At 42.7% G+C, this 15031-nt stretch overlaps 1 protein-coding gene across 1 annotated transcript; it reads left to right on the forward strand.

The window, feature by feature from the left end:
- Positions 1-639: 639 nt before the first annotated feature.
- LOC147436269 (BURP domain-containing protein 3-like) lies at positions 640-2191 on the forward strand. Its single transcript, XM_086488125.1, has one exon. The coding sequence runs from the start codon at positions 870-872 to the stop codon at positions 1944-1946; it is 1077 nt and encodes a 358-aa protein (XP_086344251.1). The 5' UTR covers positions 640-869; the 3' UTR covers positions 1947-2191.
- The last annotated feature ends 12840 nt before the right edge of the window (positions 2192-15031 follow it).

Genomic DNA, 15031 nt, shown 5'->3' on the forward strand with positions numbered 1-15031 from the left:
TGAAGTTTGAAAAGGTGTCCACTACCCAACCATGGAGAAATTAGTACATTGCAAAAAGTCATTAACTTTTGAATTCTGAAAATTTAATGGTATCTAATTATTATATTATAGCTCTTTTTATAGCCTTATTTGCATCAAAGTGCACCTAGAACAACTAGTGTTTTGACATCTTCTTGTTGTGAGGATTTTGCTTTGTATGGTGGCAACATCATGCTCATCCAAGGTTGTCTCTAGCTCATGCACTCTTTGAGCGGCGACACATGGAAGAAACTATGGGTTTCCCGGAAAGTTTTTGCATTGTGCAAGAGCCATCGAGTGGTACAGGAGCTTCGAGTTTCTCTCGTGATCCATATCTGAAAGCTTTGGATTATTAATTTTTTGCATCGTAATTTAAACTTGTTTGTTTGGAAAAGTAAAGAATCTATTAAAAGGAAAGAAAAGTACAAGAGCCCAAGGGATTTAGAAAAGGGAGAGATAAAAGTTTGAACTTTGACGACATCTCCAATGGCATCACTGTATTTTTGCACCGAGCAAGCCAAAAACATCTCCAACGAGGCGAGAGGGTTCGGGCGCCTCTCTCTCTCTCTCTCTCTCTCTCTCTCTCTCTCTCTCTCTGTGTGTGTGTGTGTGTCTCGCAATTAGCGACGCCTGCTGCTGTATTCGAGTAGGAAGCTACAGACTCTTCACAAGCTAGCGCTGGCCTCGAGAGAATCTTTAACTAATATTACTGGCCTCGAGAGAATCGGCCGGAGGAGGAAGAATCTTTGTCGTCTGTGGCACTCCATAGTATATATACGTCCTTCATAATTCGGAGCAGCAGCGCACAGTTGTCAGTATCTTAGCAAATCATTAGTGCATACAGAATTAAAATGGCGGCCTCCAAGCGTGCCCTGCTCATGCTCCTGTCATGTGCCGCCGCATTGATGTTGCAGGGAGCAATATTATTATTCGCCTCACCCGCAGCGGCACTAGCACAAGGACGTGATCCGCCCGGCATACTGCTGTCCTCGGGCCTAGCGGCGCTGAAGTCCCCTCTCTCCACAGACCAGGTGGCTACCTACACGCAGCAGCTCGCCTCCTCCGGCCGCTTCACCAATACTGACGAGTTCTGCAGCCAGGCCCACATCCTGTGCGGCGCCACAGCCTCCTCCCTCGCCTTCAACAGCTGCACGCGCATGTCCAGGCGCCGCAGGCTACTGGACGACACCATCCTCCAATGCCGTAGCAAGCATGCGGCGGAAGCCGTGACCACCCTGGAGCTCTTCTTCACCCGCTTCAGCGATATGCAGCCGGGCAATACGATCACAGTCTCCGAGCCCGAGTTGTTAGGGTCGCGCCTCTCCACCTCCAGGTCCTTCCTGCCCAAGCCCATCTCCGACCTGCTCCCCATGTCCGTCAACAAGCTTCCCAGCATGCTCAGTACACTGGACATCGCGTCCACCTCCGACATGGCCACCGCCATGGCCACCAACTTGCAAATGTGCACGGACAAGGATCCCAAGGGATTCAATGATCGCACCTGCTCGTTTTCCCTGGAGGACCTCACCTCCTTCGTTACCAGCAGGCTGGGCACCAGCACTCCCAAGTCCATGGAGTTCTTCTACGACGCCACCATCGTGGACCAGCCGCTCACCATACTGAGCCTGGACCTGGTCAGCCCCGCTGGCACCAAGCAGTACTCCTGCCACACCATGTCCTTCGCCTTCACGGCGCAGTACTGCCACAACCTGCCTAGCACCAATATCTACAAGATGTCGGCCAGTGTCACCGACAAGGCGTCAGGCAAGATCACCACCTACGACAACCTCGGCGTTTCCTGCCACCTGGACACCAGCGGCTTCAGTCCCAACCACCCGGCCATGCGCAAGCTCAACATCAAGCCCGGCCAGGGCGAGGTCTGCCACCTCCTTGTCAACGCTGTCGTCTACGCCGCGCCTAGCTCATAATTATACAATTATATAATAGCTAACTATCACACAAATATAGTGAACAAGTGAAACTGTGAAAGTATATATGGCTCCAATAAAGTCAAGCGGATAAACAGTTTTACTTTACTCTTTATTACCTCCATGTTGTTTTAGATGTCTACACTAGAAGGTCTTTTCCCAAGTGTCTCTCACTCATTTTGAGCTACTGCTCTGGTTGGTGCTGTTAAGGGCATGCTAGTAGCTCATGGTGGTTGTCGTTAGTGGAAAGCTCAACATCAAGCCCGGCCACGGCGAGGTCTGCCACCTCCTTGTCAACACTGTCGTCTACGCCGCGCCTAGCTCATAATTACTATCACACAAATATAGTGAACAAGTGAAACTGTGAAAGTATATATGGCTCTAATAAAGTCAGCCGATAAGCAGTTTTACTTTACTCTTTATTACCTCCATGTTGTTTTAGATGTCTCTCACTCATTTTGAGCATGTTAAGGGCATGCTAGTAGTTCATGGTGGTTGTCGTTAGTGGAAATGCTTCATAGACTTCTTGTGACTGGTTTTGTGCATAATCAGGTAATCGTATGTGTGTGATAACAATGAATAAGCTAGTTTAATGGCTCCAATAAAGTCAAGGCTATAAACATTTTTACTTTACTCTTCTTGTCATCTAGCACCAAATTACTTCCACCTGTTGTTCTATATGTACAAAAAGTTTGGGGAGAAAAGGTCTTTTCCCAAGTGTCTCTCAATCATTTTGATCTACTACTCTAGTTCTTGCTAAGCTAGGTGCAGTTGAGGGCATGGAACCATGCCATAGCTAATGATCGTTGTCGTTAGTGGAAATGCTTCAAAGAATTCTTGTGATTCACTACGTGCATAATGACGTAATAGTATGTGTGTGATAACAATGAACGAGCTCTCTCCTTTGTACCCTCAAACATATTTTCAATTTAATCATATGCCAAAGTTCTCCTAAGATGAGCTCCAAGAAACATGTGAACAATTCGAACAGAGATCCACGAGCTACCCTCTCATTAAATGACACATCCCCCTTAGAAGGGATCAATGGTACACGATGCTTGACAATCCTACGCCGTGGAATTGAGAAGGAGAGGAGAAGGTGGGTGGCTTGGGGTCTTGATCTCACAACCTTCCTTTTGGGAGGTCGATGACTTACCAACCCACAATCACATACTATTTAATAGTCCCTAACCTAGATTATAAGGAGGTTTAACACTGTTTTAATGTTTGAGACTTTGGTCAAACGTGAGCTAACCTCTACACATGAAAGGTAGCTCTTAGGCCCAAAAGTATACTTTAACTAATTGGTTAAGTGTCTTGCTCATGTCCATACTTGTGCTAAAAATAGCCGATGATAGTTTCAAAGCGTGGAGAATTGTTTTTGAGATTCTCAACAACTTTTATTGTTCCAAATGATGTAAGATGGCACACAACAGTAGGGGCATGAATACATTCAAGCTATGTGAGAAAATCTACCTGCTATGTGTAACAATTAACTTATCATGAAGAATTTTCACTTTAACTAGTATGTGAATTCCCCCATGTGCTTCAAACCGTTTTTCATATGTGCATTTGTGCATTAAAATGTTTTGTATTGAAAACTTGAAGTTTGAAATGGTGTCTACTTCCCAACCATGGAGAAAATAGTGCATTGCAAAAATTAACGTTTGAATTTTGAAAATTTAATGGTATTTAATCATTATAAAGAACAATGTCTAGGACCATCACAAACACACCAAAGAATACATCACTCAAAAAAGAAGGATAACACATACAAACTAGTATCAGATCGAAAAGAGTTGTGAAGTTGCTAACCCAAAGAGAACATAGCCATGCCACGAGGCAACATGGGGTAGGAAGGGGAGAATGTTAGCTACACTACAAAAGGCTATTCATATTAGCGACGCTCACACAGCGACGCTCGAAAAAAAATTTCCCGACGTCGCTATGAGCGTCGCAAATTTCTTTGTAAATTTGCGACGCTCATAGCGATGCCGCTGGGCTAAAAAAACAAGAGAGAGCGCCCAAAAACTCAGATCTCAGATCTGACTTTTTCGGCGCCCTCAAGCAAGGAGCAGGTAACGCTCTCCCTCTCTCTCTCTCTCTCTCTCTCTTTCTTCTACACACACACACACACACACACACACACACACACACACACGAGGAGAGGAAGGAGAGCCAGGTATGCTCCTTCCCTCTCCTCACACTCATGTTCCCTTCCCCTCTTTCTCTCTCCCTCTCTCTCTCACACACACACACATACACACACACACATAGTGTTTTTTGAGAGAGAGAGAGAGAGAGAGAGAGAGAGTACAAATATAAATAAAAACGCACACACACATACATAAACAAAGAATGCACACACACATTGAGAGAGGAAAAGAGAGAGAGAGCATGCATAAACAAAAAACGCACACATTGAGAGAGAAAAAGAGAGAGAGAACATGCATAAACAAAAAACGCACACATTGAGAAAGGAAAAGAGAGAGAAAACATGTATAAACAAAAAAACACACACATTGAGAGAGAAAGAGAGAGAAACTAATTTAACGTCGTAGGAAACTAATTAAAATTAAAAGACCTAAAGATCTAGCTGACGAGGAGTTGAACTCAAGACCTATTATTCAAGAGGGAAATGGCATAACCAATCTATCATACTTGGCATGGGTGATAGAAAGGTTATACCATTTATCTCTTTTATTGGCACACACATCCACACACGCGCACACACACAAGAAGAAGAGAGTTATAACGTCGTAGGAAACTATCCTAAAAGACGTTAAAGATTAGGTTAGATGTAGACTTACGTTAAATTAGATTTAGGTTTATTTAAGTTAAATTAGATTAGATTTAGGTTTATTTTTAATTAGATTTACGTTTATTTACGCTAGATTTAGATTTACGTTATATTAGATTAGATTTAGGTCTCCATAGGCTGCGATGCCTGCATGAAGCGGGTGAAGAAAGCCCTCAATGGTATTGCTACCTTCACTCATGGTGGGCTCCGTCGATCCAAAAGTACTGGTGAAATGTCTTCAGAAGATAGGGAAGAAGGTGGATCTTCAGGGCGGCAAGAGTCACTACATCCCCGACACAATGACCATCTAGACAACCTCTAGTCATTCAACAGCAAGTTCAAAGTTAGTAACAAGAGCAAGAACGGTCTAAAGGGCCAATTGCTGTCGTCAGATGTGGATGGAGATGAGGCAGCGTCATGCACCGCCGGAAGTTAACTCCCACATCTTTAGTGATGAGAATGCCAACTCTTGCCGAGTTATGTGAAAAATTATGTGTTAAATCAGTTTTAAGGTTCTTATAATCCCTGTTAGTTTAGTTCTTTGTTTTTAATATAAAATAATTTACGTTAGATTTAGATTTATGTTATATTAGATAAGACTTAGGTTTATTTAGGTTTACCCACACACACACACACACACACACACACACACACACACACACACACACACACACACACACACACACAAGAAGAAGAGAGTTTTAACGTCGTAGGAAACTATCCCAAAAGACGTTAAAGATTAGGTTAGATGTAGACTTACGTTAAATTAGATTTAGGTTTATTTTTAGTTAGATTTACGTTTATTTAGATTTACGCTTATTTACGTTAGATCGAGTCCACGCAAGAATTACTTACGGTTTAGGGTTTAGAGTTAGACGAACAGTGAAAAGATCTACTGTGAAAAGATGTTAAGATGCTGTGAAGTGCTACAGCTAGAGAAGAGGCAAAGGGGTTTTGTCCACTACATGCAGTATCATGTAGACGTGGGTCTGTAGATTTCTTGTACCCACAAATATAGGTACTGACCAATAAAGACGAGATTATAACCCGGTGGTTCTAATCTCCGTGCACCTCTAGACCGAGGTGTGCGGGGATTGGACATGACTAGAGAATGTGAGGTAAAGAGAGAGAGAGAGAGAGAGAGAGAGAGAGAGAGAGAGAGAGAGAGAGAGAGAGAGAGATAAAACGAAGAATGCCAATAGAATATTAAATTTGTTGTCCAGGTTATAAGATTTTTATCCTCATTATGAGTAGTGACGAGGATGTGGGACCGTCCAACCGAAACACCTATCTCTGAACGAGGGTCTTATGTCCTTGTAATCAATGCAAGCATGCTGTGCGACGGACAAGACGTGTTTCTTTGCAGCACGTTCGCGAATTTGGCAAGTTCGATCCATCTATTATAGATCGATTTGTTGCCAATTATAACTCGTTGGACTCTGACGCTGGCCAACAAGCAGCAATCTTGCAACCCAATAGACGTGTTCGCAGGTGCTTTGGTCAAGCAGCATATGTGAGGCCACAAGATGTAGCCTCTGACAGCTCGGGGGATGATCATGCAGAGCACATTCCCAACGAGGCAATGTTTGAGCCCGAGATTGATGAAATGATCGAGACGATCATGGATTCAGAAAGGCTTATCTATGATGATATGAAAAGTGAAGCCGATACGCCATTGTATAATGGAGCACGTATGTCTAGATTGAAAGCACTCCTGGTTCTTCTCAACATGCAGGCAAAGTTTGGATGGAGTGACACTAGCGTCACAGCGCTTTTCAGGCGATCTATTACAATTAGTTTACTTTAATAAAACTCTAAATGTATAATGATCTGATAGATTTTTACACGACTGTATCGTATTTTTATGTTGTGTAGATTGCTTAAAGAGCACATACTACCAGCTGACAATGTGATGCCAGATTCCCGAGATGAAGCAAGAAAGATTTTGCGAAACCTGGGGATGGATTACAATTCTATCCACGCTTGTCCTAATGACTGCATTCTTTTCAGAGGGGAATACATAGACATGGAGAAGTGTCCGAAATGTGATTCCGAAAGATATCGAGTAGATCTCCACGGGACAAAAATTCCACAAAAGGTTTTGCTACATTTTCCTCTACTTCCTCGCATCAAGCATTTCTTCGAATGTAAGTCCATGGCCGCCCTAGCATCATGGCATGAGGAGAATAAATCTTCGGATGGTGTGCTACGAATTCCTGCAGATTGCGCAGCCTGGAAACATATAGATGGAACATGGTCGGATTTTGCCAGGGAAGCTCAAAATTTGCGCTTAGGCCTGGCTATGGATGGCATAAATCCATTTGTTCAAAGATCAACATCTTACAGTGTATGGCCCGTTGTCATCGTCAACTACAACATTCCCCCGTGGTTGACTACGAAGAAGGGGCACCTATGGCTAAGCTTGATTGTGCCAGGGCGATATAAAGTGGGGAATATGGATGTGTATCTTCGTCCACTATTGGAAGAGCTACAACAATTGTGGATTGGCATAGAGGTGGTGGATATGAGCCGACACACAGGACGAAGGAATGCTTTGATCAGAGGCATTCTAATGTGGACCATGCATGACTATCCCGGGCTAACAGAATGCTCAGGTGATCTATTGACACTCCTCACTTAGACACTGTAAATCTTGTTTTTTCCCATAGTTGATCTATTATCATGTTTGTACATGCAGGGCTTCAAACAAGCGGATACAGAGCATGTGTCACATGTGGACCTAGACTGAATGCACGTAGGGCGCCCTCACTGAAGAAGCAAATCTACGAAGGTCATCAAGCGTATCTTCTAGAGAATCATGTGTTACGCGACGGCTTTTTGGGAAGAGAGCCACCAAGGATGTCTGCACAAGCATGGTTAGAGCAGAAGGAGATGTGCGATGACGGATTGCCTCCAGGGATGAAGAGACTATCTCTATGGTACGAGTTACCATACTGGCCCCGACTCATGATCAATCACTTGCTCGATCCAATGCACATATTCAAGAATGTGGGTAATCTACTATGGGACCATCTGACCGGTAAGAAAGATACTTTGGGAGCCAAAGTTGACCTTAGAAATGTGGATCGTATGGAGCAATATTGGCCGCCAACAGCTTCTGATGGATCGATAAAACTCCCTAAAGCACCATGGATTTTCACAGGAGCCCAAGAACGCAAAGTAAAAGAGACCATTTGATCTTTGCGGACCCTCACTGGCGTAATGCACTCGCTCTGAACGTGTTTTACTAAAGAAGGAAAGCTTACCGGTTTGAAGTCACACGATTGGCATAAAATGTGTCAGGTACGGTCATAGTGGACTTTAATATCATTGCATAAAATGTGGACTTTAATATCATTGCTGCACATACTTTACAGTTTATTTTACCAGTTGCCATTGAGGGATGTTTGTCTCTCGACATCCGTAACACAATCTACAAACTTGTAAAGCTGGTGCAATGGATCTCACAAAAGGAGATCAACGTAGACTCCATACCATTCGCCAAACTAAATGCTGCGGAGCTTGTGTGCATGTTTGAGAAACATTTTCCTACTACCATGCTAACCATTCACGTGCATCTTCTTGTTCACATAGTTGATGAGGTGGAAATAGCTGGCACAGTTCATTCCAGATGGATGTTCTTCTTAGAACGTTTCATGAAAACGCTTAAGGGATATGTGCGTCAAAAGGCACGCCCGGAGGGTAGCATGGCAGAAGGTTGGTTGGTATCAGAGTCCCTAGTGTACATTGGAGAGTGGCTAGACGGATTTGATAAAGCCCGGGACACGCTATGGCGAACCATAGATGATGAGCGCATATCTGGGATTTTCATGTGCAATCTCGGTGTTGAGAAGAAGATGACAGAAGATCTAGAGGATAAAATCAACCGATTTTGCATGCTTCACAATCTAGTGATGCAAAAGTGGATTTCACAATATGAGGATGCAAAGCAAGAGCAACAAAGGGCACGAATCGAGTGGAGACGAGAAAGACGACCACCGATGCACTATCCGACGGTTCTGGAGAGCCTACCAACCTTCATGAGCTTAAGATGGTTGCACAACCAATTGAAAAGCACACAACAATGCGGTGACGAAGTGACTGAGGAAGAGTGGGAGTACTCTCGGGGTTGCGCGACCAAGGTACGTTTGCAATGTACGACTAGCTAGTGACTTTATTTCTAAACGATTGAACGGCCACTCATAATCTTTGTTCGTTGTAGTGTAAGTCATGCACAGCAGCGTGGTGTAAAGGTCGACATTTTAGGGTGGAACGAATCGACAAAAAGCGTTTTACTCAAGATTGTGGAATCATGGCAAAATTTTAACAGTCTAGTCGACGACGTTCCTCTGATGCAGATCCTGTGGTGGCGGAACTCACTTACTTCGGCACGTTGCAAGAGATTTTGAGGATCAATTACAGAGGATTTTTTGTCGACTTGTTCGACGTGCAATGGTTCAAGATAATCATGGAGGGTCGCAACGCTACTGTGCGTAGAGGAGAGTCTGGTTTTCTTGAGGTGGATTCTACTAAGAAATGGACTGACCTAAGAGACACTTTCGTACTACTCGAGCATTGTGAACAAGTAAGTATGTAAATAGTTAACATCCCCCTTTTACAAGTTATGTGCTTGAAAGCTCTCATGTAAGTTATGTGGATCTGGCAGGTAATATTTCATCCTACAAAGTCTACATCAAACTGGTGGTACGTCATAGAGGTAGCCCCTCGTAGTGCAAGGACGTATGAAGGCTACCATGTGCCAATCACAACGGCATCAATGGAGGAGATCAGAGAAGATGCTCAATCAGAAGCCGCTGCGGTGGTGCCAGACGAGCATCAAGATGCTACTACTCTATATGGGGTGCATGCAGAGGAGCTACAAAATGAAACAGAGGATATGTGTTTAAACGGAGAGCTCTATATAGATATAGGAAGTTATGCTGAGTTATGCGAGGATGAGAGAGAGATCTCTTAAAGCCACAAATATTGTATTTGAACAATTTTGCTCCGTGTTGTAAAAGCTCTGGCTCTCTAAGTACCTTCCATGGTGTATAACGCTCTTTTCTACTCGCGCTCACATCTTCTATCACTCAATTCATTGCGTCATTGTATTTATATGCGTCATTACGTCATTGTATTTAATGGTCTTTGCGTCATTGTCTACTCTATTCATTCAATATTAAGTTTAAATATTCGTGTGTTTAATGCAGGTATGGATGATGAGGAGTTTCTTTCTTCTTTGTCACCGCAGCAAAGACAGTGGTACGTGGAGCGTCATCGCTCTGGCGCATCATCGCGCGTTCCTACTCCATCCGCATCTCCCTCTATTTCGGAGCATTCGGCGCGCTCCGAAGCTTCGGCGTCGACGAGACGAGCTTCACACTCGTCTAGACACCGGCGCTCTAGTGGTGGTGGTGGCGATTGTTGTGGGGATTCCACCACTGATGCCTCCACACCGCCTCGTGTTCGACGAGGCTCTTTACCCTCCCCTTCTTTGCCTGCCCCCACACCAGCCACAACATCGCCATCTACGCTAGGTTTTGCACGGCTGACTGTTCCTAGCAGCTACACACCTCTACCTACTCCGCCAAGAGCCACCCCACTCGACACTCCTCGCTTTGGGGCCCAGACGTCGGTGGAGACACCTAACGTCCGTACCCCCATCGACACGCCGCTAGAGACCCCTGCCGGGACACCCAGGTTCACGCGTCACCGGCCAGAGGGCTTGCCTTACTCCGTCGACATCAGCGGCGGCATCATCATGGATGATGACGGCAAGAAGGTGATCTCGCGCATGCGTGGTCTTTGCTCTCAGTTGTTTAGACACTACATACTAAACAAATGGAGTGAAGTACCAAGTGATTTAAAAAACAGAGTCATCAGCATACTTCATGATGAGTTTCCCGTTCCAACACGGGAGCAACGCTTCAATGAAGACCTGATGAAGATTCAAATGCGCGAATACTGCAAACACAAGCGTTCCGAAGTGCAGAAACCAATCAAGCATGGGTGGAACAGGCCAGATTGGCTGGCCAAAGAAGATTGGAAGAATGCGAAGAAAGCAGCGCGCGAGAATCCCGAGCCAGAGCGCGAGTAGAGGCAGGGAGCTCGCACCACTTGGGGAGCGGTGGATGGGCATCATTTGAGGCCGATTTTGTAAGTGTTTTCGCATTGCTCTTTATGTTCGATAGTTTAGGGTTTATGAGTTTTTTAATTCTAACATAATGAATTCTTTGTATGTTTTGACAGTGGTCGATGACAGGACGTGATCCCACACTGTACGAGCACGAGTACGCAGGAAGGAAGGGCTTAAACGCCCTGATGGACATTCTCAGTTCTCGCGGAGGCATGGTTAGTATTAGGGTTTACTCTTTTCTATTTTTTGTATTGTTTTATAAATGTCGTTATATGTTTATACTTACTGAAAGCTGTCTTATTGTCTTTTTTTGCAGAATCTGACAGATACGCCGCTTGGACGGGACGAGACGTCTGACTAGACAATGTCAGTTTAGCTGTAGCTAGATAGCATTAGTTTAGGGTTTCTCATAGCTTATGTATCATGAGACGGATTTTATACATCTTTTTGAACCATGTATATTATTACATTTGTCACCGCAGTGCATTTTGCCAATCAATTCTTTATGCCTATGATGTTGTACAATTGTCATTATTACATTTGCCAATCAATTCATTTTGCCTATGATGTGTACAATTGTCAATTTTACGCTTGTCAATTTTGCAAACAATGCGTCTTGTGGGTGACTATTTTGGGTCTATTATCTACCCTTGCACTTTTTTTAAAAAGTGAATCAAGTACAATATGGTTGATGGGTGGCACAGCATTCAATGCCCTGTCACCAAAAAAAATTTCTCTCGGGCGTCGCTATAACCGTCGCTATTTATGGCTCTGTAGCGTCGCTATAGACTTCTGTGTAAACGTCGCTATATGCGTCGCTATATAGCGACGCATTTAGCGACGCCTATAGCGATGCATATAGCGACGCTCTCGTAGCGACGCTATTAGCGACGGTTTTAGCGACACCGGGGGTTATAAAAACCCAGTGTATTTCCGTCGCTAACAACGTCACAAGAGCACACAACCTCTTGTAGTGCTATTAAGCTAACATATGCCACTAAAAGCGAGATCTCATTGTTTAGTTTTATGGATGCTCGTATTGATTAGATCGGAGTCAATGTCTTTGAGCTTGTAATTCATTTACCCATGGCACTTGCTTCCCAAACTTTATGAAGCCATATTGTCTAGGGGCCCTGATTTTGCCCATTGGCATAAAGAAATAAGGTCATTTTTTTGTAAATTGAATACCTAATTTTTGGATAATGAATTGAGAACTCATCATGCTCTGTACTTCTATATATCTATGCGATTTCTCTGCTTGTATTTCCCTCATGCAAATTCTAGTAATGAATTGAGGACTCATCATGCTTAATTATACTTCTATCTACCTACGTGATTTCTCTACTTGTATCTCCCTCGTGCAAAGTTAGTTTTGAGACCAACGAGAGTGCATTGCGTTTCCAAGTAAAAGCTCTACATATAAATGTAAGTCACCCACCATATTTCTGTGCTTTGGTGTGGCCCTTCACATACTATTTTTAGTCATAGCTTGTGATTTAAGTCATTAGGAAGGGAATGGGGTCTAGGAGGGCCTTTTAAATTGCCACAAGGTTATAAAATGGATTAGGGAATGTACAAATGGAAGGTTGACATGTGTCCCAAAATGGTGGGTATGGCAGAGGGTTTAAAAGATTCCAAGAGGAGTTTTTTCTGGAAAGATATGAACGTCCATTTTATTTATGGAATGGAGAAACCAATAGCTGTTTTGAAGGGTCATCATAGCTTTATTAAAGTGAGTGTGAATGTAATTCAAATTTGGCCATTGGATGGTGATGGGATCAAGGGTTGAGGTCCAAGATCCTCAGTCCAAGAGAGGGGACAATCTGCACCCTTGGATCTTTGCTTAGATCAAGGGACCTTGTGGAAAGGCTCTTTTCTCTTGAAGGGTTGACTCCCAACCCTTGGATATTTGCTTAGATCAAGAGCTCTCAATCACAGGAGCCCTCCCACATGCCCCCACTTGCTTCTAGATCCCCCCAATATCTATATTTTATTTAAAAGTCCATCATGGCTTGTCATTATTCCCCTTTACCTTTCCATGTAATGATTGATGTCCCCCTCAACTTTCCACATCTCGTGCAACTCTCCAAGAAATTCTTGTAAGAGCCCTCATTTAAAAATACTTTCCATTTGAACTTTTAAAGAGGAAAACCATCCTTTTTTAATATATCAAGTATAAAACCACTCAAACTACAGCATTGACTTGTAGAAAACCATGGAAAGGCCCTTATTTTTCTTTCTATTCTCACCTCTTGGTTTTAAAGAGGGACTTCAGATTACTATTAAGAAAAAATTAGTCATTCCTTAAAGTGCCAAATAAAGAGGCCCTCCTAGACCCCGTTATCTTCCTAATGTACTTATTTGCAGTTTCAAGAGTAGTTTAGAGTTTGGCCATTTGCTAGGTGAAATGCATAAGTTAGACTAGCGGTTGTAGAGTATTTTTCAATAATTTGGGTATCACTTGGGATCAACATTTGATTGTAGCATCTTGTGATTGGGTTTTCTAAGCGCTTCGTATCCTTTCATATTCTCCATGCACTAGTTGAGTGAGCTATGTCCTTTGGATTGACAATTATGTCCGAAGCTCTTGCTGTTATTGCAATAAAATTAGCGAAGATGGAAAACCTTATACGTACCATAATGCAACTATTAACTACTATATAGTTTTTGGGTGTCTATAAGCAATCTTTGACAAAGTTAGAAAGTTATATAGGGCATCCTAGGAAGTTGGGTAATGCTTAGGTGTTATAGATCCCTACAAATAGGTGTCTCATACTTACAGAAGCACACATAATGTGCAAACTTTGAAAAACTTTTCCCAAGAGAAGGGCAATCAAAAACACAAGTGGATAATCAAGGTAATAAATTTAATTTCATGATTACTTGTTGGGTTGATTAGTTGTCATCAAGTTATTTTACACTCAAATTGTCTCTCTCTACACTAGTCCCTACTTACTCTAGTCCCTACTTACTCTAGCCTAATATCCTTAATCAAGAGTGACTAGCCTAATTATAATTAAAAGTTGAAGCATTATTAAATTAAATTAAGGACATAAGAATGATGCTCATAGTGATTTTATGCATTATGTATTTTTATGATTTTAATTAAGTAAGTAATTAGTTTTGAATATTTAGGTAATTATAATGAGTAATTAATGTTAAATCAAGTAAGCAACTAGTTTTTAATATTTAGTTAATCATAATGAGTAGTTTATCAATTAGTGATTATGGATATGGAATTTTTTCAATGCTTCATCTCAAAATCTTAGACAATGCATCGACCACTTTACTCACCTTCCTGTGGGATTCAAAAAGAGACAACAAAAGCACAGGGCTACGGGGCTCCTTGCTGAACTTGGAGACGCTCATAAGAGACGTGTGCACCAAACAAGGTAGTTGTAGGATGTAAGAGTGTAATTTGTTAGTAGAATTTAGTAACAGATTCCTTTTCTATTTTCTTTTTGCAGACAATGTGTGGAAGCCATTCTAGGTTGCAATCGGACCGAGGAGTCGATGAAGGTGTCCATACTTCCACGCGTGGTTGATGAGAAAGACATTCTAAATATGATCTCTAGTCATCCAACACATGCTACATTGCGACAATCCCTTCGAGAATGGTTGGCAACATTGATCAAGCCATTCCCTTGTTACGTAGACACCATATGATGCATGTATATAATGCTTTGTATCCCTTATCATTGATACCTCCCGAGTCGCACAGTATAAGCATGTCGCAAGAGAAAATAATATTTTGAAAGTCCTTGAGCAATCCATACAATATGACTATGGCAGTAAAAACCGCAAGTAAAGACGTTTCAACCCTGCTAGGTGGGTAAAGGTGGGTAGATGGCAACATGCCAATGTCCTCAAAGATTTTTTTTACAATAGGTTCAACAAAGTTTACGTTGAAGTAGAAGCACTACAATGAGCTATGATCCAATATTACGATATCACAATAGAGGAGACACATGGAAAATCTATATTTGTGTTAAAACTAGATGAATGCTAGTTTGTGAAAAAACATAGCTAGAGTCGAGCACAGAAGACTCACACTCATGAGAAGGGCACTTGTGGGAAAGGGGTTTGAATGTGAAGAGAAGGCCAAGTTTCTTGGTAGGAAGAGGCAAAGGCAAGATTTTATTGAGGTGC

Source organism: Adiantum capillus-veneris, chromosome 18 (genome assembly GCF_014529385.1).
Source record: "Adiantum capillus-veneris isolate H3 chromosome 18, ASM1452938v2, whole genome shotgun sequence".
NCBI lineage: Eukaryota > Viridiplantae > Streptophyta > Polypodiopsida > Polypodiales > Pteridaceae > Adiantum > Adiantum capillus-veneris.

Bases quoted from the DNA above. Each gene is read 5' to 3' on its own strand.
- LOC147436269 (XM_086488125.1), top strand. From the start codon at position 870: ATGGCGGCCTCCAAGCGTGCCCTGCTCATGCTCCTGTCATGTGCCGCC.